This window comes from Jaculus jaculus, chromosome 8 (assembly GCF_020740685.1).
Source record: "Jaculus jaculus isolate mJacJac1 chromosome 8, mJacJac1.mat.Y.cur, whole genome shotgun sequence".
NCBI classification, from domain to species: domain Eukaryota; kingdom Metazoa; phylum Chordata; class Mammalia; order Rodentia; family Dipodidae; genus Jaculus; species Jaculus jaculus.
The window spans coordinates 56,790,327-56,815,193 of NC_059109.1; the positions used below are offsets into that span (position 1 = coordinate 56,790,327).

The 24,867-nt window shown below is 43.0% G+C and overlaps 1 protein-coding gene across 1 annotated transcript; it reads right to left on the bottom strand.

The window, feature by feature from the left end:
• Positions 1-2,848: 2,848 nt before the first annotated feature.
• Positions 2,849-24,822, bottom strand: Haus2 (HAUS augmin like complex subunit 2). Its single transcript, XM_045157174.1, has 6 exons — positions 24,711-24,822; positions 21,212-21,304; positions 19,480-19,549; positions 15,433-15,565; positions 10,060-10,168; positions 2,849-3,265 (listed from the first exon to the last, which is right to left on the bottom strand). The coding sequence occupies exons 1-6, from the start codon at positions 24,801-24,803 to the stop codon at positions 3,095-3,097; spliced, it is 669 nt and encodes a 222-aa protein (XP_045013109.1). The 5' UTR covers positions 24,804-24,822; the 3' UTR covers positions 2,849-3,094.
• Between the last annotated feature and the right edge of the window lie 45 nt (positions 24,823-24,867).

A 24,867-nucleotide genomic window follows, 5' to 3' on the forward strand; every position in this document is an offset into this window, starting at 1 on the left:
AGAATGGGCGCGCCAGGGCTTCCAGCCTCTGCAAACGAACTCCAGACACGTGCGCCCCCTTGCGCATCTGGCTAACATGGGACCTGGGGAACCGAGCCTTGAACCGGGGTCCTTAGGCTTCACAGGCAAGCGCTTAACCGCTAAGCCATCTCTCCAGCCCACTATGGGGACTTTTAAAGTTGGACTGAATGCATTTTACCTCACGGCTGGTTATCAGTTTACAGAGGCCAGGAACGGAATGTGGTGGTTTGATTCAGGTGTCCCCCATAAACTTAGGTGTTCCAAATGCTGGGTTCCCACCGGATGAAGATATGGGAATTAACACCTCCTGGAAGAAGTATATTGTTGGGGGCAGGCTTATGGGTATTGTAGCCAGTTTCCCTTTGCCAGTGTTTAGACACACTCTCCTGTTGCTCTTGTCCATCTGACGTTGGTGAGGACGTGATGTCCATCCTCTGCTCATGCCAGTTTTCCCCCACCTCATGAGCTTCCCCTCAAGTCTATAAACCAAAATAAACCTTTTTTCCCCCGACAAGCTGCTCTTAGTCAGGTGTTTTCTACAAGCAATGTGAACCTGACTACACCACCACTGTAAACGAACTCCAGAACTCACCTTGTGCATCTGGCTAATTTGGGTACTGGGGAATCAAATATGAGTCCTTAGGTATGGCAACCAAGTGCCTTAAACTCTAAGCCTTCTCTCCAGCCCCCTAATCATATATATTTTTTATGAAGGAAAGTTGGAGTTTTTAAAAGCTTTTGATACCCTCTGTACATATATAATGTGTATCTGACCATAATCCTTTCTTGGGCCTCTGATTTGTCCCATGTCAGCTGAACTCCCCTCTTCTTTTTCCAACTATTCTCTTCTAATTTTTTTTTTTTTAAATTTATTTATTTGAGAGCGACAGACACAGAGAGAAAGACAGATAGAGGGAGAGAGAGAGAATGGGCGCGCCAGGGCTTCCAGCCTCTGCAAACGAACTCCAGACGCGTGCGCCCCCTTGTGCATCTGGCTAACGTGGGACCTGGGGAACCGAGCCTCGAACCGGGGTCCTTAGGCTTCACAGGCAAGCGCTTAACCGCTAAGCCATCTCTCCAGCCCTCTCTTCTAATTTCATTTGTTTATTTTGAGATAGGGTGTTGCTCTAGCCCAGGCTGACCTGGAATTCATTCTGTAGTCTCAGGCTGGCCTCAAACTCACAGTGATCCTACCTCAGCCTCTCAAGTGCTGGGATTTAAGGTGTGTGCCACCATATCTGGCTAGTGTCATTTAAAAAAAAATATTTTTATTTATGAGAGAGAGAAAGGGGCAGAGAGAGAGAGAAAAAGAGAGAGACAGAGAGAATGGGCATGCCAGGGCCTCTAGCGACTGCAAACAAACTCCAGATGCATGCGCCCCTTTGTGCATGTGGCTTACGTGGGTCCTGTAGAGTCGAACCAGGATCTTTTGGCTTTGCAGGCAAACACCTTAACCTTAAGCCATCTCTCCAGCCCTAGTGTCATTTAAAAAACATTTTTTGTTTATTTTTCTTTTCAATTTTTTTATTAACAACTTCCATGATTATAAAAAGTATCCCATGGTAATGCCTCTCCCACTGTCCCCTTTGAAACTCCATTCTCCATCATATCCCCTCCCCCTCTCAACAGTCTTTTATTTTGATGTCATGATCTTTTCCCCCTATTATGATGGTCTTGTGTAGGTAGTGTCAGGCACTATGAGGTCATGGATATCCAGGCCATTTTGTGTTGGGGGAAGCACATTGTAGGGAGTCCTACCCTTCCTTTGGCTCTTACATTCTTTCCGCCACCTCTTTCACAATAGACCAAGCCTTGGAAGGTGTGATAGAGATATTGCAGTACTGAGCACTCCTGTCACTTCTTTCCAGAACCATGATGCCTTCTGAGTCATCCCAAAGTCATTGCCAGCTGAAAAGAGAAGATTCTCTACTAAAAGTGAGAGTAGCATTAATATAAGGGTATGAAGATTAAGAGAAGTGCTTACTGGGAAGTTTGATAAGTATCATATATACATTTAGCCAGACAGCAGCTGACATTACACCCCTAGGGCTCATGACTACCCCTGTTTTAGGTTTTCAGTATCAGGGATGTATTAACATCTATGATGATACCAGAATAGGTGTTGATTCTTGGTAGTATTTACAAAAGACAACAAAAGGGGGAAATGTAGCCAGGGGTGGTGGCGCATGCCTTTAATCCTAGCACTTGGGAGGCAGCGGTAGGATCACTGTGAGTTCAAGGCCACCCTAAGACTACATAGGGAAATTCAGGTCAGCCTGGGCCAGAATGAGACCCTACCTCAAAAAACAAAAACAAAAACACCCCCCCTCAAAAAAAAAACAAAAATAAATAAAACAAAATAAAATTCTAAAAACTGGAGGCTGGAAAGATGGCTTTTTCGTTAAAAGTTCTTGCCTGCAAAACCCAAGGACCCAGGTTTGATCCACAGGAACCACATAAGCCAGATGCACAAGGTGGCACATGCATTTAGAGTTCATTTGATCACAGGACCTGACACAACCAACCTGTCTCTCTCTAATAAATAAATAAGTAGAAATAAAAATCTATAAAATTTGCCACAATGAATTAGGCTCATGCCTTCAGTCCCAGCACTTAGCAGGATGAGGCAGGATTGCATGAGTTCTAAGTCAACTTAGGCTAGAGTGAGACCCTGCCTCAAAAGAAAACCAAACAAATATATAACAAAAAAAATTTTTAATGTGCCATTTTTTCTTTGCTTTTTTTCTTCTTTGCCTATAACTAAGGCTGCCCTCAAACATGAACTTCTTAAAGATATAATGCCCAAGAAATGGTCAACTCACTTATGTTATTAAATTATCTTAATCTTTATTAGCTTTACAGAAGAACAGAATGAAAACATGCTGAACAAAGGGAGACACTTTGGTCCTAATGAACCTAAGTATTAATACTCCAATATGAAGAGGGTTCTTTCCATGTGCTAGAAGCAAAGCCTACGAATACGCATGACCAACCAAGAATGGACTATACCTGACAACATGTAATTAAGCAAAATAAGTTGATGACCACCTGGCATTAAGTTTGGATATGAACTTCAAGAACAACTGCTAAGAGAGGTATTATATTTATGAAGGTAATTTTCTTCAGCTAGTATTTTGGGGATATATAAGGAAATCTCCTTTTGCTGTTCTCGCCATGTGAGTATATTCTCTGCCAGTTCTTCCGTCTTAGCCACCAAAACATCCATATTAGCTAAAGCCTTGTTCTGTAACATTGGAAATAAAAAGAAGACAGGAGAGAAATCTTGTCAGTAATTATCAGAAATGGTCAAAAATTTATCTGGGGCTGGAGAGAGGGCGAAGCAGTTAAGGCACTTGCCTGCAAAGCCGAAGGACCCAGGTTCGATTCCCCAGAACCCACATAAGCCAGATACACAGGTGGTGCATATGCCTGGAGTTTGTTTGTAGTGGCTGAAAGCCCTGAAATGCCCATTCTCTCTCTATTTGCTCTTCCCTCTCAAATAAAGTTCCTTCAAAAAAATTAAATAATAATAAAAAGTTAATCTGGGGCTGGAGAGATGGCTCAGTGGTTAAAGGCATATGCTGTTTTTCTTTTTTCTTTTATTTGGTTTTTCAAGGTAGGGTCTCACTCTAGCCCAGGTTGACCTGGAATTCACTATGTAGTCTCTAGGTGGCCTCGAACTCATGGCAATCCTCCTAACTCTGCCTCTCAAGTGCTGGGATTAAAGGCTTGAGCCACCACTCCTGGCAGGGCACATGATTTTAAAGCCTGATGAACTGGGTTCAATTCCCAGTACCCACATAAAGCCAGATGCTGTGCATGTGTCCGGAGTTCATTTGCAGTGGCATGAGGCCCTGGCACACACATTCTTTCTCTGCATACAAGTAAATAATTTTTAAAATTTTAATTTATTTATTTGAAAAAGGGGGGGGGAGGGAGGGAGGGAGGAAATGGGCACACCAGGGCCTTCAGCCACTGCAAATGAACTCCAGATACATGTGCCACCTTGTGATCTGCCTTACATGGGTACTGGGGAATCGGACCTCAAATCGGGTCCTTAGGCTTCACAGGCAAGTGCTTAACAGCTAAGCCATCTCTCCAGCCCTGAATTTTTATTTTTATAGAGACAGTGAGAGAGAGAGAGACAGAGAGACAGAGACAGACAGAGAATTGGAGTGCCAGGGCTTAAGCCACTGCAATCAAACTCCAGACACTTGTGTCACCTAGTGGGCATGTGCAACTTTACGCTTACCTCACCTTTGGGCATCTGGCTAACGTGGGATCTGGAGAGTTGAACATGGGTCCTTAGGCTTTGCAGGCAAGCACCTTAACCACTAAGCCATCTCTTCAGCTTCCAATAAAATATGATTTTAAAAATGTTAATCTGGGATTAGAGAGATGGTTTAGCAGTTAAGGCATTTGCCTGAGAAACTTAAGGACCCAGGTTTGATTCCCCATGAGCCACATAAGCCAAATGCACAAGGTGGCACATGTATCTGGAGTTCATTGGCAGTGCCTGGAGGCCCTGGTATGGCCATTCTCTCTCTGCCTCTTTTTGTCTCTCTCAAATAAATAAGTTAAATTATACAAAGATTAAAAAACTATTTTCGGCCGGGCATGGTGGCGCACGCCTTTAATCCCAGCACTCGGGAGGCAGAGGTAGGAGGATCACTGTGAGTTTGAGGCCACCCTGAGAATACAGAGTGAATTCCAAGTCAACCTGGGCTAGAGTGAGACCCTACCTCAAAAAACCAAAAATAAAAAAAAACTATTTTCAAAAAATTTAATCTGATCTTTTTCTAGTCCTTTATTTCAAACTTTAACATTTCCTTAAAAATTGTTCTCCCTGGGCTGGAAAGATGGCTTAGTGGTTAAGCACTTGCCTATAAAGCCTAAGGACGCCAGTTCAAGGCTCCATTCCCCAGGGCCCATGTTAGCCAGATGCACAAGGGAGTGCACGTATCTGGAGTTTGTTTGCAGCGCCTGGAGACCCTGGCGTGCCCATTCTCTCTCTCTGCCTCTTTCTCTGTCACTCTCAAATAAATAAATAAAAATGAACAAAAGAACAATTGAAAAAATGTTCTCCTGAAAAAAAAAGAAAATATATAAAGAAAAAAAAAAAAAAAAAGAAAAAATGTTCTCCTGGGCTGGAGAGATGGCTTAGCAGTTAAGGCGCTCGCCTGTGAAGCCTCAGGACTCATGTTCTACTCTCCAGGTCGCATGTAAGCCAGATGCACAGTAATGCAAGCACACAAAGTCACACATGTGCCCAGTGTACACATGCATCTGGAGTTCAAATTCAGTGGCTAGAGGCCCTGATACACCAATTTTCCCTCTTTCTCTCATTCACTCTTGCATTAAAAAAAAAAAAAGGTGGGATGGAGAGATGGCTTAGCAGTTAAGTGCTTGCCTCTGAAGCCTAAGGACCCTGGTTCGAGGCTTCATTCCCCAGAACCCACATTAGCCAGATGCACAAGGGGTGCATGCATCTGGAGTTTGTTTGCAGTGGCTGGAGGCCCTGGTGTGCCCATTCTCTCTTTCTCTCTCTCTCTTGGCCTCATCCTCTCTCTGTCTGTCCCTCTCAAATAAATAAATAAAACAGAAAAAAAAAAAGGCAGTTTGTTGGCCTCAAAAAAAAAAAATTGTTCTTCGGTTAGGCGCACACCTTTAATTTCAGCGTTTGGGAAGCAAAGGTAGGAGGATCTCTGTGAGTTCAAGGCCACCCTGAGACTACATAGTAAATTTAAGGTCAGCCTGAGCTAGAATGAGACCCTACCTTGAACCCCCCCCCAAAAAAAAACCCAAATTGTTCTTCCTTCTTATAGTAAACATCTTCTGAGTTTACTTCTGTTACTATAAATTATCATCTCAAAGCAGATCTCAATCTATGCTGTTAAACCCAACTTCTTTATTAAAGGAGTTTAAGTCCATTGGCAAACTTCATCTGGATGTACATTTAGTTTCTCAAATTCTACTTAACTGCACATTATACATGTGTATGAGATGTGTAATATCACACTCACTCACTTTTTTGTTGTTATTATTGTTGTTGTTGTTTGAGATAGGGTCTTGCTCTAGCCCAAGCTGACTTGGAATTCACTATGAAGTCTCAAAGTAACCTCAAGCTTATGGCTATCCTCCTACCTCTGCCTCATGAGTGTTTGTTGGGATTAAGGGCATGTGCTACCACACCTGACTCATTTATTTTTTATTTCTTTACTTATTTCTTTTCTTTTTTTTTTTTTTAAACAAAGCCACCACACCTGGCTCAGCCTTTACTTTTTTACCCATAACTGATCTTGCTCATCTTCTAATCACCTACCATATCTTGACAAAATAAAATAAAATAAAAGGCCAGGCATGGTGGCACACACCTTTAATCCCAGCACTTGGGAGGAAGAGGTAGGATGATAACTGTGACTTCAAGGCCACCCTGACAGGACATAGTGAATTCCAGGTCAGCCTGGACTAGACAGTGTAAGACCCTACCTCAAAACCCCACCCTACAAAATAAAATCTAAGCCAGATGGTGCACACCTTTATTCCCAGCACTCAGGAGGCAGAGGTAGTTTGAGGCTAGTCTGGAACTAGGGAGTGAGTTACAGGTCAGGTTAGGCTAGTACCTCAAAAAAACAAAATTCTATACAATCCTTTTGTAACCTGGTGCTTTAAATCTTCATTTAAATGACTATACTCTTTCCCCAAACTTCTCTGACTAGTCTCTGAGCAGCAGATTACATTTTAGTACATAGAGGGATCACCTGTAGAACTTGTGCAAGTGTGGACAAGTGTGCATCCTTTGTTGTTGTTTTGAGATAATGTTGCACTATGTAACCTGGTGGTCAGGAAATCATGGCAATCCTCCTGCCTCAGCCTCCTGAGTGCTGAGTTTACAGGCATGTGCCATTACACCTGGCTTAAATGGTAGATTCTGATTCTCAAGGTACAGAATGAAGTCTGTATTCTGCATTTCTTTCCTTTTTCCTTATGGTGCTAGGGATTGAACCCAGGTTCCCTTACATAGTAGGCAAGCATTCTACCAGTCAGCTAACCTCCAGCCCTACAATTTTGCATTTTTAAAAATTTAACTAGCTGGGTGTGGTAGTACACACCTTTAATCTCAGCACTTGGGAGGCAGAGAATTGCTGTGAGTTCGAGGCTGCCCTGAGACTACATAGTGAATTCCAGGTCAGCCTGGACTAGAGCAAGACCCCACCTCAAATATATGTATGTGGTGTATGCACATGTGTGCAGGTACACGTGTCTAGTATACATGCATGCAGAGGCCTGAAGAGGATATCGAGTGTCCTCTTCCCTCACTCTGCCTTTATTTCCCAGTCTCTAGCTAAACCTGGAGCTTAGTTTTTCTGTTAGATAGGCGGGCCAGAGAGCCCCACGGATCCTCCTGTCTCCACCTGCTCAGGGTTAGGATTGCAGGTATACGTGGGGTGGAGGCTGGGGAGGGAACTCAGGTGTGTGTGCTGTGCCATCAAGCTTGCAGCCCCACTGAACCCTCTCCTCAGCCTCTACCTCTGCATCTTCAGCATGCTTCTAGGTGATGCTGAGGCTCTCTCCAATATTCATTCTATTCTACCTATGATTTTTTTCTAGGATTGAGACATAAATTCTGACCAAGTCATTCTTCTGTACCCTTCCCTGAAAACTAAACAAAACAAAAACCACCACCAACACCAAAAAACAACAAATTCAATGGCCCTCAGCATGCAGATAGTAGCCTCAAGTTCTTAGTCTGTTGTGAAGCTGAGGCAGGATGACTGCTGTGAATTCAAGGTCAACCTAGGTTACATGGTGAATCCAGGTGAGTGAATGAATGAAAGCTCTTGTTCTGAGTTTCAAGGCATTTTGTAAACTATCCTTGCTACCTTTAGGCATCAGCTAAAGAGGAATATTACTTTCCCTGAAATGCGTGAGCTCACTGATATTCATGAATTTTCTCACATTTTTGCTTTGGCCAAACTATTCCTTCCAGTACAGTTTTAAATTTTATTGGTTCTTTAAGAGTCAATTCTATTATTATTATTATTGAGATGAGGTATCACACTAGAACTCAGGTAGGCCTAGAACTCGTAGCAATCCTCCTGCCTCGGTTCTTTTCTCTGAGGTAGGGTCTCTCTCTAGCCAAGGCTGACCTAGAATTCACTATGTAGTCCCAGGGTGGCCTGGAAGTCCTGGTGATCCTTCTACCTTACCTTGGTCTCCTGAGTGCTGGGAACAAGGTATGTACCACCACACCTACATTTTTTTTTTTTTAATTTTTTTTTTGTTCATTTTTTATTTATTTATTTGAGAGCGACAGACATAGAGAGAAAGACAGATAGAGGGAGAGAGAGAGAGAATGGGCGCGCCAGGGCTTCCAGCCTCTGCAAACGAACTCCATACGCGTGCGCCCCCTTGTGCATCTGGCTAACGTGGGACCTGGGGAACCGAGCCTCGAACCGGGGTCCTTAGGCTTCACAGGCAAGCGCTTAACCGCTAAGCCATCTCTCCAGCCCCACACCTACATTTTTAAATTTTGATTCATTTATGCATGTGAACAAGTGTTTATCTTATCTTGTGAGCATGCACACCTGTGGTGGAAGGGTGGAGGTTAGAGGGCAACTGTTTTTTTTGAAGTATTGAAGTAGGGTTTCACTGTAGTCCAGGCTGACCTGGAATTTACTAAGTAGTCTCAGGGTGGCCTTGAACTCACAGTGATCACCCTACCTCTGCTTCCCGAGTGCTGGGGTTAATGTGTGCTCCCATGTCCGGCTTTTTAAATCTGAGACAGAGGGAGAGGAAGAGAGAGAGAGAATGGGTGCACCAGGGCCTATAGCCACTGCAAATCCCCTTGTGCATCTGGCTTATGTGGGACCTGAAGAATTGAACCTGAGTCCTTGGGCTTTGCAAGCAAGTGCCTTAACCACTACATCATCTCTCCCACCCACCATAACTTCAATTTTTTTTTTTTATTAGTTTTGTATCCAGCAAATACAGGCAGTTTGGTACCATTATTAGGCTCATCTGTGGCCTACCCCCTCCCCATTGGCCCCTCCTTGTTGAGGTATATGGGTCATGCACTGCGGGGTTAGCCCACAGTTTTTAGTACGATAAATGTCTCTGCATATCATGACCCAACATGTGGCTCTGACATTTTTATGTAAGTTCGGGGGAATGAACTTTAGAAAGTAAGCACTTTATAGATTGAGCTATCATCCTAGCCCTTTCCAATCTCTCTCTCTCTCTCTTTTTTCAAGATAGTCTCACTCTAGTTCAGGCTGACCTAGAATTCACTCTGTAGTCTAAGGGTGACCTCAAACTAATGGTGATCCTCCTACCTCTGCCTCCTAAGTGTTGGGATTAAAGGCATGTGCCACCACTCCCAGCTTTTTTTTCTTTTTGAGGTAAGGTCTTGCTGTATCCCAGACTGACTTGGAATTCACTATGTAGTCTCAGGCTGGCCTCAAAGTCACAGCAATCCTCCTGCCTCAAGCCCCAAGTGCTGGAATTAAAGGTCTGCACCACCATGCCAGGCAACTCTGTAAGTTTATGGTGTACTTGGGCAAATACTAGCCTATGAAGTAACGAGTATATCATTTTGCTAGGTGTGGTGATGCACACCTATAATCCCAGCACAAGACAGTGAGTTAGAGGCCAGCCCAGGGGAGAAAGGGAATAAGGGAACAAGAAAGAATAAGAGTAAAACTAAATGTAAAAACAGCAAAGGGCCGGAGAGATGGCTTAGTAGTTACGGCACTTGCCTACAAGGCCAAAGGACCCAGGTTCAATCCCCCAGGACCCACATAAGCCAGATGCACAAGGTGGTGCATGTGTCTGGAGTTTGTCTGTAGTGGCTGGATTGTCATGAGTTTGAGGCCATCTTGAGACTACAGAGTGAATTCCAGGTCAGCCTGGGCTAGAGTAAGACCCTACCTCAGAAAAACAACAATAGCAAAAATAAAAACAGCAAAACATTAAATTGGGAGATCATATTTATGATTCTAATACAAGAGAACTAATGATCACTATATTAATACTCACCATTTTCTTTAGGCTTGCATCTAAATGAGGGACATTTCTAATTGTTTCTAGATGGGTTTCCAGTCTCTCAATGAAAGTCACAGCCAATTCCACCAAATGTACCATAGATCTGAAAGAGGGAGTATTGCAGTTTGACTGTGAAGTGCATCACAGAGGCTCATGTATTTGCACAATTGGTTCCTAGCTGATGGTACTTTTCTGATAAGTTGTGGAACCTTTGGACAAGGGGTCTAACTGGTAGACATAGGCCAGTGTAGGTGGGTGGACCTTAAGGGTTTTAACTTATCCATGATTCAGGTTCCACTCTCTGCTTCCTGATCTGTCAGCATGTGAATAAACCATGTTACAAGATTCTGCTGCCACAGATTTTAGTGCCCCAGACACCATGACTTTCCTATCATGATGGACTGTATCCTCTAAATTGTAAACCAAAATAAACCTCTTCTTTTAAGTTGCTTCTGTCAGGCAATTAATAGATCCAGGAAACAAGTGTGGGCTACAGAGATGGCTTTGTGGTTAAGAGTACTTCCTATGCAAGCACGAGGGCCTGAGAGACCACTGAAGCTTGATCCCCAGGACCCACAGTTGGGTATGGCCACACACGTCTTTAATCCCAGTGCTATAGGCTATAGGTAATCAGAGACCCGAGAATTGCTGAAGCTTGCAAAAAATAACTGAAATGAAGTTCAAAAAAAAAAAAAAAAAAAAGGCAGGGACAGGGCAGGGTCCAGGATCAGTAACAGACCCCTGGATATTCTACTCTGGCCACTGCAGGCAAGCATGGCCTGCTACAGGCCTGGGGTGCTGCATGAGCACATACACACTCTAATGAGCATCAATAACCTTTCTGAAGGCTGGAGAGATTGCTTAGTGGTTGGGGTGCTTGCCTGCAAAGCCAAAGGACCTAGGTTCAATTCCCCAGGACCCATGTAAGCCAGATGCTCAGGGTGGCACATGTGTTGAGTTTGTCTGCAGTGGCTGGAGGCCCTGGCACACTCATTCTATCTGCTTCTCTCTTTCTCAAATAAATTAAACAAACAAGGTCCTTCTCTTTCTTAATGCAAAAGTTTTTTGCTTTTCCTTTTCTTTTTCTTTTTTTTTTCAAGATAGAGCCTCACTCTAGCCCAAACTGACCTGGAACTCACTCTGTAGTCCCAGGCTAGCGTTGAACTCATAGCAATCCTCCTACTTCTGCTTCCCAAGTGCTGGGATTACAGGTGTGTGTGCCACCATGCTTGGCCAGAATTTTTTTTTAAGAACTATTTTTATTATTTTAGAGATTTCTTTATTATTTGAGAGAAAGAGGCAGAGAGAATGAGAGAGAGAGAATGGGTGTGCCAGGGCCTCCAGCTGCTGCAAAGGAACTCCAGACACATGCGCCCCCTTGTGCATCTGGCTTATGAAGTACTGGGGAATGGAACTTGGGTCCTTGGCTTTGTGGGGAAGCACCTTAACTGCTAAGCCATTTCTCCAGCCCTAATATTTTAATTTTTATTATTTATTTATTTGAGAGGGAAAAAAAAGCATAGAGAGGGAAAGAGATAGTGAGAGAGAGAGAGAGAGTGTATGTGTGCACCAGGGCATCCAACCGCTGCAAACAAACTCCGGATGCATGTGCCACCTTGTGCATCAGGCTTATTTGGGTCCTTGGCCAGAATTTTCATATACAGACAACATATATATATATATATAATTTTATATACAGACAATATTACCTAAAAAAAAAAAAAGTTCTTGCCAGTAAACTAGAAAAGAGATATAAAGGGAAGAGAAAGGAAGGGAGGGGGTACTTAATAGGATAGTATTGTATATATGTGAGTAGAAGAATAAATTAATGGAGGTGAAAAGGCCCAAGTGAGTTCAGGGAAAGAGACTGATTAAAGGAAAGGTGGAGGGAGGGCTAATCAAAATCTAAGAGGATATAAATAAATCATATGGAAGCCTACTTTTTTGGACAATGGGAACACTCAGGAGCCATAGATTGTGACTAGAAAATTTTCAGTGCCAAGGATGGGATACTTTCCAGTGAGTTGTTGGCCAGGGAGGTCCCTGATGGCCCCAAAACATTATAGGCAATTGCCAAGGCCCTTGGTTTCCCACCAGGAATAGTTGGTAAGACCCTATTGCTTAAGAATCCACATAGTTAGGCTGCAAGGCCACAGAGAAATCCTGTTGGAACTGAGCTGATAACCTCCTCCATGTAGACCAGCTGACAGAAAGCTGGAAGAAGCCATTCTGCATGCAGTTCAATGGGAGAGAGAGAAATCACCAGTGAAAGTACCCAACAGTGGACACTGCAAGCCTTATATTTTGCCAGCCAGGCCAAATAAGCCAATGGATGCAACAGTGGCATGTCTGTCATGGTGGGAACCAACTGCCCTCTAATTGGACTGGAGGCCCACTCCATGGGAGGGAATACATCTCTGATACTGAAAACCTAAAACAGGGGTAGTCATGAGCCCTAGGGGTATAATGTCTGCTGCTGTCTGGCTAAATGTATATACTATGCTCATCAAACTGCCCAATAAGCTCTTCTCTTAATATTCATACCCTTATATTAATGCTACTCTCACTTTCAGTAGAGAACCTTCTCTTTTCAGATGGCAGTGACCTTGGCATGACTCAGAAGGCATCATGGTGCTGGGAAGAAGTGACAGAGGAGTGCTCAACACTGCAATATCTCTATCACACCATCCAAGGCTCAGGGTCCATTGAGGAAGAGGTGGCAGAAAGAATGTAAGAGCCAAAGGAAGGGTAGGACTCCTTACAACATGTTCCTCCAGACACAAAATGGCCTGGACATCCATGACCTCACAGTGCCTGACACTACTTACACAAGACCATCATAATAGGAGGAAAAGATCGTGATATCAAAATAAAAGAGAGACTCATTGAGAAGGGGAGGGGATATGATGGAGTATGGAGTTTCAAAGGGGAAAGTGGGGGGAGGGAGGTCATTACCACAGGATATTGTTTAAAATCATGTAAGTTGTTAATAAAACAAAAAGTTCTTTGGATAAAATACTGTACATATATGTGGTAGTTTGAATTTATGTTCCCCAATAAGACTTAAATGTTTTATTAAAGCTGTAACTTGGACTTCCAGCCTCCTGGCTAGAAGAGGTATCACTGTGGGCAGATCCTGAGGTCCAGTCCTAAGGTGTTACTGGGAGCAGATCTGAATTCCAGCCTAAAAGTATGCAGAGTGCTTGAGCTCTGCCTGGGGTTACCCCTGCCCACCCCACTGGACTTGCTTGCTCTTGTTTATGGTGCTGGGGGTGGTTTTTCTCTCTGTGTCATCTGCGAAAGGGGGCAACTCCTTCCACCATTATGGAACTTTACCTGGATCTGTAAGCCTGAAATAAATCCCTTCCTCCCATAATCTGTGTCTGGCTTGGAGGTTCATCCCAGCAGTGACTGACTATGACAATATAATAAAAGTAAAATATGTTTATTTTTTAAAAAATTGTTCATATTTATTTATTTAAGAGAGAGAGGCAGATATGTACAGAGAATGGGCATGCCAGGGCCTCTGGCCACTGGAAATGAACTCCAGATCCATGTGCCACCTTGTGCATCTAGCTAATGTGGGTACTAGGAAATCAAACCTAGGTCCTTAGGCTTTGCAGGCAAGTCCCTTAACTGCTGAGCCATCTTTCCAGGCCCAAATTTTATTTTCATATTTATATGGATCTATTTTTTTGTTTTTTTGAGGTAGAATCTTGCTTTATCCCAGGCCAACCTCAAATTCACTATGTGGTCTCAGGCTGGCCTTGAATTTATAGCAATCCTCCTACCTCTGCCTCCCAAGTGCTGGGATTAAAAGTGTGTGCCCCCATGCCCAGTTTGGATCTATGTTTTTTTTAATTTTATTTATTTGAGAGAGCAAGAGAGAGAGAGGGGGAAAGAGAGACAGAGAGGCAAAGAGAGAGAGAATGGGCACACCAGGGCCTCTAGCCACTGCAAACAAACTTCAGATGCATGTGTCACTTTGTGCATCTGGCTTACATGGGTTCTGGGGAATCAAACCCAGGTCCTTTGGCTTTGCAAGCAAACACCTTAATCACTAAGCCATCTCTCCAGCCCTGAATCTATATTTTTTTAAATATTTTTTTTGTTCATTTTTTATTTATTTATTTGAGAGCGACAGACACAGGGAGAAAGACAGATAGAGGGAGAGAGATAGAATGGGCGCGCCAGGGCTTCCAGCCTCTGCAAACGAACTCCAGACGCGTGCGCCCCCTTGTGCATCTGGCTAACGTGGGACCTGGGGAACCAAGCCTCGAACCAGGGTCCTTAGGCTTCACAGGCAAGCACTTAACCGCTAAGCCATCTCTCCAGCCCCTGAATCTATTTTTTATAGACAAACACCTTAACTGCTAAGTCATTTCTCCAGCCCTGAATCTATTTTTTATAAAAACCTTAATTTATGATTCCCTAAATATAATAGGCAAAAAAGTCCTTTCTTTTCAACATGGCTATAATTATTTAAATGCAAAGAACTTTCTTTGTTAGCCGGGCATGGTGGCGTATGCCTTTAATTCTAGCACTTGGGAGGCAGAGGTAGGAGGACTGCCATGAGTTTGAGGCCAGCCTGAGACTATATAATGAATTCCAGGTTGGCCTGGGCTAGAGTGAGACCCTACGTCAAAAATCAAAACAAAATAAAACAAAAAGAATTTTCTTTGTTTAATACATCACCATTAATAATGTTACAAACACAATCAGTAGTTGTTATGAATTATGCTATATTATAATGCTGGTCTAAACAAAAAAGTTTCAGCCTTCAAAAAACATGCATCACACATGGTGGCACATGCGTCTTGAGTTCGTTTGCAGTGGTGTAAGTTCCTGGAACACCCACTCTCTCTCAAATAAATAAATAAACAAACAAACAAAAATTTAAAAAGCAGGGCTGGAGGAATGGCTTAGTGGTTAAGACACTTGCCTGCAAAGCAAAGGACCCAGGTTCAATCCCCCAGGACCCACGTAAACCAGATGCACAAGGTGGCGCATGCATCTGGAGTTTGTTTGCAATGGCTGGAGGCCCTAGCGTGCCATTCTCTCTCTCTCTCTCTCTCTCTGTCTTAAATAAATAAATAAATAAATAAATAAATATTTTTTAAAAATTTAAAAAAAAAACATGCATCAGAGGGAGAGCATTACCATGGGATATTGTTTACAATCATGAAAGTTGTTAATAATAATCATAATCATAATTAAAAAAAAAAACATGCATCACTGTGAGCTCAAGGCCAGCCTATATCTACAGATTGAGTTCCAGGTCAACCTAGGCTACCTTGAAAGTACAGCTGCTTTGACTCTACTTTGAAAATACAACAAAAAAGCATCATTTCTGTTTCTTAGCCTAACCTGTGGTAAATGGCTTCCAAAGGTAAGTTTTCCTGGCACATGGGCTTCAACAGTCGTTGCCTAAGGGACCTCTTCTCTTTCAGCACTGCTTCCAGGTGACTATTCATGCTCTGCAGAATGTGACACTTCTCAGCTACATAAATCAGAAACAACACTCAGCAACAGAACAAGTAAGCTTTACAATTATTACTAATATGTTCTTTGGTTTGATACATGTCAAACATGAATCCATAGCTGGGTACAGGGGCACAGGCCTCTAGTCCCAGCACAGGGAGGCTGAGTCAGGAGTTAAGAGACTAGCCTAGGTAACACAAGACCTTACCCCATCTCAAAAAAAAAAAAAAAACCGCAATAATTTCCCCCTAAATAGCTTTCTTACCATTGCTATCTTAAAAAATATATTTTTTTATTGGCAACCAGAAAGAGATAGAAAGAGGGGAGACAGAAAGAGAGAGAGAGAGAAAAAAATGAATGAATGAATATGGGCACGCCAGGGTCTAGAGCCACCACTGTAAATGAACTCCAGATGCATGCATCACTGTGCATCTGGCCTTACATTGGCATTGGGGAATCAAACTCTAGTCATTAGGCCTTGCAGGCAAGGGCCTTTAACTACTGAATAATCCCTCCAGCCCACCTTTGCTATCATAGCAACATTAATTTAATTTTCAATTAAATTCTCTTAATTTTCCTACTGACAACCAAAATCTAGTACTAAATTCTTTCCTGTTTCCCAACTCTACCTTTTTAAAAAATATTTTTTTTTGTTTATTTTTATTTATTTATTTGAGAGCAACAGACGGAGAAAAAGGCAGAGAGAGAGAGAAGGGGCGCACCAGGGCCTCCAGCCACTGTAACTCCAGACGCGTGCGCCCCCTTGTGCATCTGGCTAACGAGGGTCCTGGGAAATCGAGCCTCGAACTGGGATCCTTAAGCTTCACAGGCAAGCACTTAACCACTAAGCCATCTCTCCAGCCCTCAACTCTACCTTTTATTCAGTTTTTGTTTGTGTGCATATGTATATGTGTTTGTGTGTGTGCATGTATGTGGAGGCCAGAAGACAATCTGAGAACATTAAAATGTAATCATAGGTTGGAGAGATGGATTAGCGGTTAAGCGCTTGCCTGTGAAGCCTAAGGACCCCGGTTCAAGGCTCGGTTCCCCAGGTCCCACGTTAGCCAGATGCACAAGGGGGCGCACGCGTCTGGAGTTCGTTTGCAGTGGCTGGAAGCCCTGGTGTGCCCATTCTCTCTCTCTCCCTCTATCTGTCTTTCTCCCTGTGTCTGTCACTCTCAAATAAATAAATAAAAATAAATAAATAAACAAAATGTAATCATGTGGGCTGGAGAGATGGCTCAGTGGTTAAGGCACTTGCCTGCAAAGCCTAACAACCTGGGTTTGATTCCCCCATATGCATGTAAAGCCAGATACACAATGTGTTGCATGCATATGGAATTCACTTGCAGTGGCTGGAGGTACTGAGTGTGCCAGAGCCTCTAGCCACTACTGCATTCTCTTGGTCTCTCTAATCTTTTTTTTTTTTCTTTTTTTGTCTCTCTACTCTTAATCAATCAATTTATTTTTAAAAAGTAATCATCTAACAAAGTATTTCTAATTTGTTCAGTGTTAATAGCTGCCAACTACCTCTTTTATAAATTTTTAATTTAAAACATTAAAACTTACAGGAAAAATATATATGTATATGTATTTTTTATTTATTTGCTTATTTGTTTACTTATTGATTTGAGACTGGGTCCATATAGCTCAGACTGGCCATGAATTCACTATGTAGCTGAGGATGGCCTCGAACTTCTGGTCCTCCTACCTCTACTTCTGGGTGGTAAGATTACAGATATACACCACATATGGCTGTTTCTGTGTGCGTTTGGTTTTTTCAAGGCAGGGTATCACTCTAGCCCAGGCTGACCAGTAATCCCCACTATAGCCTCAGACTGATCTTGAATTCACAGTGATATTGTGTACAGTGATCCTCCTACCTCTGCCTCCCAAGTGCTGGTATTAAAGGTGTGCGCCACCACATCTGGCTTTTTTTTTTTTAATTAATTAATTTATTTTTTCTTTCTCTACATCTGGCTTTTTTGATGTCTTTTTTTTGTTGTGTTTTTTTTGAGGTATGGTCTCAGGCTGACCTGAAATTCACTATGTAGTCTCAGAGTGGCCTTGAACTCATGGTGATCCTACTACCTCTGCCTCCCCAGTGCTGGGATTACAGGTATGTGCCACCACACCAGGCTCGACTGAGATTTTCAATGTGAGCCACCATGCCTGGCTTTACAGGAAAGTTTTATGAGGGCTGGAGAGATGCTTAGTGGTTAAGGTGTTTGCCTGCAAAGCCAAAGGATCCCAGTTTGATTCTCTAAGACCCACTTAAGCCAGATGCACAAGGGGGTGCACCCATCTAGAGTTCGTTTGCAGTGGCTGGATGCCCTGGTACATCCATTCATGCTCTCTCTCTCTCCCCCTCTTTCTCTCAAATAAAGAACAAAAAAGTTTTATGAACAGTTCAGTAAATTTCCAAATATATTTCAGATCCTAGCACTGGGAAGGCAGAGGTAGAAAGATCACTGTAAGTCTTGGACACCCTGAAACTACATAGACTATATACCCTAACCTAGAGTGAGACCCAACTTCCAAAAACAAAAAAACACCACCAAAAAAAAATAATAATAATTAAAAAAAAATTCCAAGTACAGTTCAGTAAGACTCACTTACTGTTAACAACTGCCCCATCTCTCTGTCTCTGCCTTTTTCCCTCCATTTTTCTTTCCACATACATGTTTTATTCTCAAAGGACTTATTTGAGAGTAAGCTGTAGACAGCATGATCTTTAATTCTTAAAACTTTGGCCCATGAAAAATATTCTCTTATTTGAATAGCTGGGCAGGAGAGATCGCTCAGTGGTTAAAGATGTTTGCTTGCAAAACCTGCCAGCCCACACTTAATTCCCCAGTACCTAGGTAAAGTCAGATGCACAAAGTAGAGCATGTATATGGAGTTTGTTTACAGTAGCAAGAAGCCCCTGATGTGTCCATATTGCTTTCCCTCTTTCAAATAAATAAATTTAAAAATAACTATAGGGCTGGAGAGATGGCTTAGCGGTTAAGCGCTTGCCTGTGAAGCCGAAGGACCCCGGTTCGAGGCTCGCTTCCCCAGGTCCCACGTTAGCCAGATGCACAAGGGGGCGCACGCGTCTGGAGTTTGTTTGCAGAGGCTGGAAGCCCTGGCTCGACCATTCTCTCTCTCTCTCTCTCTATCTGCCTCTTTGTCTCTCTGTCACTTTCAAATAAATGAAAATAAACAACAAAAAATTTTTTAAAAATCCATCTTGAAAATAAATAAATAAATAAATAAATAACTATAGAGTGGGCGTGGTGGCACACGCCTTTAATCCCAGCACTCGGGAGGCAGAGGTAGGAGGATCACCGAGAGTTCAACGTCATCCTGAGATTACATAGTTAATTCCAGGCCAGCTTGGACCAGAGTGAGATCCTACCTCAAAAAACAAACAAAAAATTATAATAATAATAATAAAATAAAATAAAAATAACTATAGTACATTACCAAATTTAGAATTTTTTCAGAACTTTTTTTTTTTTTTTTTTTTTTTGGTTTTTCAAGATAGGATCTCACTGTAGCCCAGGCTGACCTGGAATTCACTATGGAGTCTCAGGGTGGCCTCGAACTCACAGCAATCCTCCTACCTCTGCCTCCCAAGTGCTGGGATTAAAGGCGTGCGCCACCACGCCCGGCACAGAACATTTAACATTGACATATTACCAATATTTAAAGCAATCCATATTTAAGTACCACCTAGTGTCTCAATATGCCCTTTACAGAGTTTCTTTCTGATCATGTATTCATTCAATAATCATATAGTGCTTTACTGCCATGTCATTCCAGTGTCCTTTAATATGGACAATTCTTCAGTATTTCTCTTGGCAAATCATAATTTTGCTACTTGGTGCTTATGTACATAGTAATCCAAGATAAATCTGAAATGATCATTCACTCAACCAAGCAACTTACCCAAATAGGAAGGCTGAACGAGATCTGCTGTATCTTTTTCTAGTTCCAAAAGCTCAATTTCTAGGCTTTTCTACATAAAGAACAAAAGTAAAATTTAGCTTACTCAGAGAATAGCCAGGCATGGTGGCATATGCCTTTAGTCTCAGCACTTGAGAAGTAGAGGTAGGAGGATCACTGTGAGTTCAAGGCCAGCCTGAGACTACACAGTGAATTCTAGGCCAGCATGAGCTACAACAGCAAGATACTCCCTTGAAACACCAAAAAAAAGGTAGCCTCAGGTTAAGATTGTAAAACTGATACAAACACTGTTAGCCTGGTGTGGTAGTTCACACACCTTTAATCCCAGCACTAGGGAGACTGAGGATGAATTTGAGGCTAGCCTGTACTACAGAGTGACTTCCAGGGCAGCCTGGGATAGAGTTGAGACCCTGCTTCAAAACAAATAAACCAACAACAACAACAACAAAAAACAACAAAAAAAACCCTGAAGGCTGGGGGTGGTAGCACACGCCTTTAATCCCAGCACTGGGGAAGCAGACAGGAGGACTACCTTGAGTTCAAGGCCACTCTGATACTACATAGTAAATTCCAGGTTAGCTTAGGCTAGAGCAAGACTCTACCTCAGAAACAACAACAAGATGAAGTCTTTAACTCAAGAACACATATATGTTCTATGAGATATATATTCCTTAAGTAAGAATGAATGATGATTTATATAAAAGCCCAGGTGAGGGCTGGAGAGATGGCTTAGTAGTTAAGACACTTGCCTGTGAAGACTAAGAACCATGTTTAACTTCTTAGATATACAAGGTGATGCATGCATAAGGGCACACATGCATCTGGAGTTTGATTACAGTGGTTGAAGGCCCTGGCATGCCAATTCTCTCTCTCATTAAAAAAAAAAAAAAAAAAAAAAAAAAAGCTGGGCGTGGTGTCGCACGTCTTTAATCCCAGCACTTGGGAGGCAGAGGTAGGAGGATTGCCATGAGTTCAAGGCCACCCTAAAATGACAGAGTTAATTCCAGATCAGTCTGGACCAGAGTGAGACCCTACCTAGACCTCCCCCCCCAAAAAAAAGGGCTGGAGAGATAGCTTAGCAGTTAAGTACTTGCCTGTGAAGCCTAAGGACTCCAGTTTGAGGCTCGATCCCCCAGGACCCACGTTAACCAGATGTACAAGGGGGTGCATGCGTCTGGAGTTCACTTGCAGTGGCTGGAGGCCCTGGCGTGCTCATTCTCTCTATCTGCCTCTTTCTCTCTGTCTATCACTCTCAAATACATTGGAAAAAAAAAAAAAAGTCCAGTCTGTTGGGCTTGTCTCAAAAAAAATTAAAATAAAAAAGCTCACGTGATTTAGATCTTTTGTTTTGGTATTCTTCACTTCTGCTACAATTACTATATTTCTATTCAATTAATACAACAACAGAAACCTACCCAGTGATATACTAGAGATTATTGATTGCAAATAAATACTGTTTGAACTACATTTAACTACTACCATTACTACTAACTCCTATAATAAACATCTAGCCAGCTATGAACTGCATGCACACTATTCTGACTACACGGGAACACAGCTTGAACCAACTAAGGCTTTTTTTTTATTTGTTTTTGGTGTTGGGGATTGAACCCAGCACCTCACACATGCTAAGCAACAACATGGAACTACACCATAACCTAATGCATATGCTTTTTTTTTTGCAGAAGTAGATAGTGAAAAGTTCATAAATTACCTGGTAGATTTCAGCTTGAATATCTGAGATCTGCTGTTGTCTAGAGAAGTTCACAAAACAAGGAGCTCTTTTCTTAGATATATTTAACATCTCCTATTAGTGAATGAACAAGAAAACAGCAATATGTCAAAAAAAGATTCTGTGTACATTGAAATAACATGCCTAAGAGACTTTTAAAACATGACATTATGAGCTAGGTGTGGTGGTGCACACCTTTTATCCCAGCACTTGGGAGGCAGAGGTAGGAGGATCTCCGTGCGTTCAGGGCCAGCCTGAGACTACATAGTGAATTCCAGGTCAGCCTGGACCACAGTGTAATCCTACCTCAAAAAATAAAACAAAACAAACACCAAAAACATGACACTAGGGTTGGAGAGATGGCTAAGTGGTTAAAGCACTTGTCTGCAAAGCTAAGGATCCAGGTTCAATTCCCCAGTACCCATGTAAAGCCAGATGCACAAGATAGCACATGCATCTGGAGTTCCTTTGCAGTGAGTAGAGGACCTAGCTCACCTATATAAATATTTTTTTTCTAAAAATCAAAAATAACATAGCATTATGGGCTAAGGAGATGGTTTAGTGGTTAAAGGCACTTGCTTGCAAAGTCTGTTTTCCTTGCTTCAAATTCTCAGTACCTGTGAAAGACTAGATGGTTTGTTTGCAGAAATGAGAATCTAATGTGCACATTCGTGCACGCGCACACAAACACACACACATTTATTATTATTATTAATTTTTATTTTAGAGAGAGGGAGAAAGAAGAGAGAACTGGTGTGCCAGGGCTTCAGCCACTGCAATCAAACTCCAGACACTTGTGCCACCTAGTGGGCATGTGCAACTGTGCATGCCTCACCTTTGAGCATCTGGCTTAACTGGGATTCTGGGAGTAGAACATGGGTCTTTAGGCTTCACAGGCCAGCACCTTAACTGCTAAGGCATATCTACAACCCCATTTTTTTTTTTCAAGGTAGGGTTTTACTCTAGCTCAGGCTGACCTGAAATTCACTCTGCATTCTCAGAGTGGCCTCAAACTCACAGCAATCCTCCTACCTCTGCCTCCTGAGTGCTGGGATTAAAGGTGTCTGTCACCATGCCCGGCCCTGTTTTTGATTATTTTTAAAAATGGGACTGAATAGCCAGGCGTGGCGGTGCACACCTTTAAAATCCCAGCACTCAGGAGGCAGAGGTAGGAGGATTACCATGAGTTTGAGGCCACCCTGAGAATGCAGAAAGTGAATTCCAGTTCAACCTAGAGCAAGACCCTACCAAGGCCCCCTCAAAAAAATCAAAAACAAAATAATTTGACGATGTCAAACACTGCACCAAACACAAAGAACAGAATAAAACAAGATTGATGTATATTTCCGTAAAGACACTGATGAATATGCCTTAGAAAAGTTTAATGACTCTTCTAGGAATAAAAACTTTAGCTGGTAGCTGGAGAGATGGCTTAACAGTTAAGGCGCTTGCCTGCAAAGCCAAAGGACTTCAGTTCAATTCTCCAGTACCCATGTAAGACAGATGCACAAGGTGGCGCATGCATCTGGAGTTAGTTTGCAGCGGCTGGAAGCCCTGGTGCGCCCATTCTCTCTCTCACTCTGCCTCTTTCCCTCTCTCAAATAAATAAATAAAAATAAACTATTAAAAGAAAACAAAACTTCAGCTGGGCACACATCTTTAATCCCAGCACTCTGGGGGCAGAGGCAGGGTGATTGCTGAGAGTGAGGCCAGCCTGAAACTACACAGTGAACTCCAGATCAGCCTGGGCTAAAGGGAGACACTACCTTGAAAAACAAAATAAACCAAAAACTTTATTTTCCACAAATCTTCCATCATGTTTGCTTTGTTACTTTCTGCAAATGAGTTTAACTTTTAAACTTTTCTTTTTTGTGACATTTCTCAGCTTCCTTTTTACAATTTCTACTCATTTACTTGAGCGTGGGTGTGTATACACATGCAAGCCAGGGTTTCTTTCTTTTTTTTTTTTACTTTTCTTTTTTTCCAAGGTAGGGTCTCACTCTAGCTCAGGCTGTCCTGGAATTCACTATGTAGTCTCAGGGTGGCCTCCTGCCTCTCAAATGCTGGGATTAAAGACAAGCACCACCATGTCCAGCTCGCATGCCAGAGTTTCTTGATGCTGCGAACAAATGACACTTTGGGTCTAGGTTTACATGAGTGTTGTAGAATTGAACCCAGGCCAGCAGGCTTTGCAAACAAGCACCTTTAATTGCTGAGCCATCTCTCTAGTCCCATCAACTTCCTTGTCATATCAAAATTTCTTCCCCTCAGTCTCAGTGTCCTTGGCCCCACTTTCTCCACTCTCTTTAGTCATTTCTATTCCATTTCCTAACATGTTCAATTTCTCCCTCTTTTGTCTCCCTCTGTCCTATGGACTTGCTCGACAACAGCCACTTCTTGGGCTCTCTTCTCTACTCAAAGGCTGTTTCACCAATATTTTTTTTTCTATTTTTTAAAATATATTTTATGTATTTGAGAAAGAGACAGAGAGAGAATGGGTGCATCAGGGCCTCCAGCCACTGCAAACAAACTCCAGAAGCATGCCCCACCTTGTGCATCTGGCTTAAGTAGGTCCTGGGGAATCAAACCAGGATCCTTTGGCTTTGCAGGCAAACGCCTTAACCGCTAAGCCGTCCCTCCAGCCCTCACCAATACTTTGGACAATTTTATTTATTTGCATGCAGAGACAGGCAAAGTGAGAGACAGAGAAAGAATGAGCCAGCAGGGCCTCCAGCCACTGCAAACAAACTCCATATGCGCGTGGCTTTATGTGGGTACGAGGGAATCGAACCTGGGTGATAAGAGGTTTCAGGCAGGAGCCTTAACCGCTGAGCCATCTCCCCAGTCCAATACTTTGTTGTTGTTTTGTCTTAATAGATGCTCCCAAGAATTTCCCCTGGAACTTTTCTGTAAGCAGCATCAAGTGCCTCAAATATGCTTCCATATTTCCCAGAAATAAGTTCTGTGGGAAATTCTTGTTTTAACTCCCTGTCAGTATTTCTCAACTCCCTTGCATTCGGCCATGTAGAGGCAGTCACGGGGGAGGGGGGGGATATATCACACTGATCTCCCTTAAACTGGCCTGGGATTGTACAGAGAGCAAAAGGTTATATTTCTCTACATTTCTTTATATCGAGATTAGAGAAACTAGAAGTGGCTTCCTTGTTATGAGCTCATAACAGAATGGAATGAAGCACTTGCTTAAGCAGATGGGGATGCTAGATAAACAGGGTGCTCGGCTGGTCTGAATAGCATGACCCCAGGCCTGCAATGTTGAGTAAGACCCTTAAGGGCAGATGAGCGGTTCACAAGTTCGTTTTGGACACCGGACCCCGCGGCAGGATCACCGGCTTGCAGGTGCTCAAAACACCGTCTATTGGCTCCACCGCACGTCAGCGCCGCGGCCGCCCCTCCCTCGGCCTGGAGCAACACCTCACAGCCAGATGCCGTCGCGACCGTGGGCAACCCCTTGGTGACGCACCTCAGTGACTATCCCCGAAGCCACCAAGCGGTCCAGCAGCTGCCCGGCGGCGTTGGGCGCGGACGCCGGGTCCCACGGGTTGGCGGCGGCCATGGCTCGCCAGCAGCTCCACGGCCCGCGCGCCGACTGAGGGAACGCCGGGCGCACGGCGGCGCGG

Bases quoted from the DNA above. Each gene is read 5' to 3' on its own strand.
- Haus2 (XM_045157174.1), bottom strand. From the start codon at position 24,803: ATGGCCGCCGCCAACCCGTGGGACCCGGCGTCCGCGCCCAACGCCGCC. The intron at 21,305-24,710 runs GTGCGTCACCAA...ATTCACTAATAG, and splicing joins CTTCGGGGATAGTCACTGAG to GAGATGTTAAATATATCTAA. The intron at 3,266-10,059 runs GTGAGTATTAAT...CCAATGTTACAG, and splicing joins ATGCAAGCCTAAAGAAAATG to AACAAGGCTTTAGCTAATAT.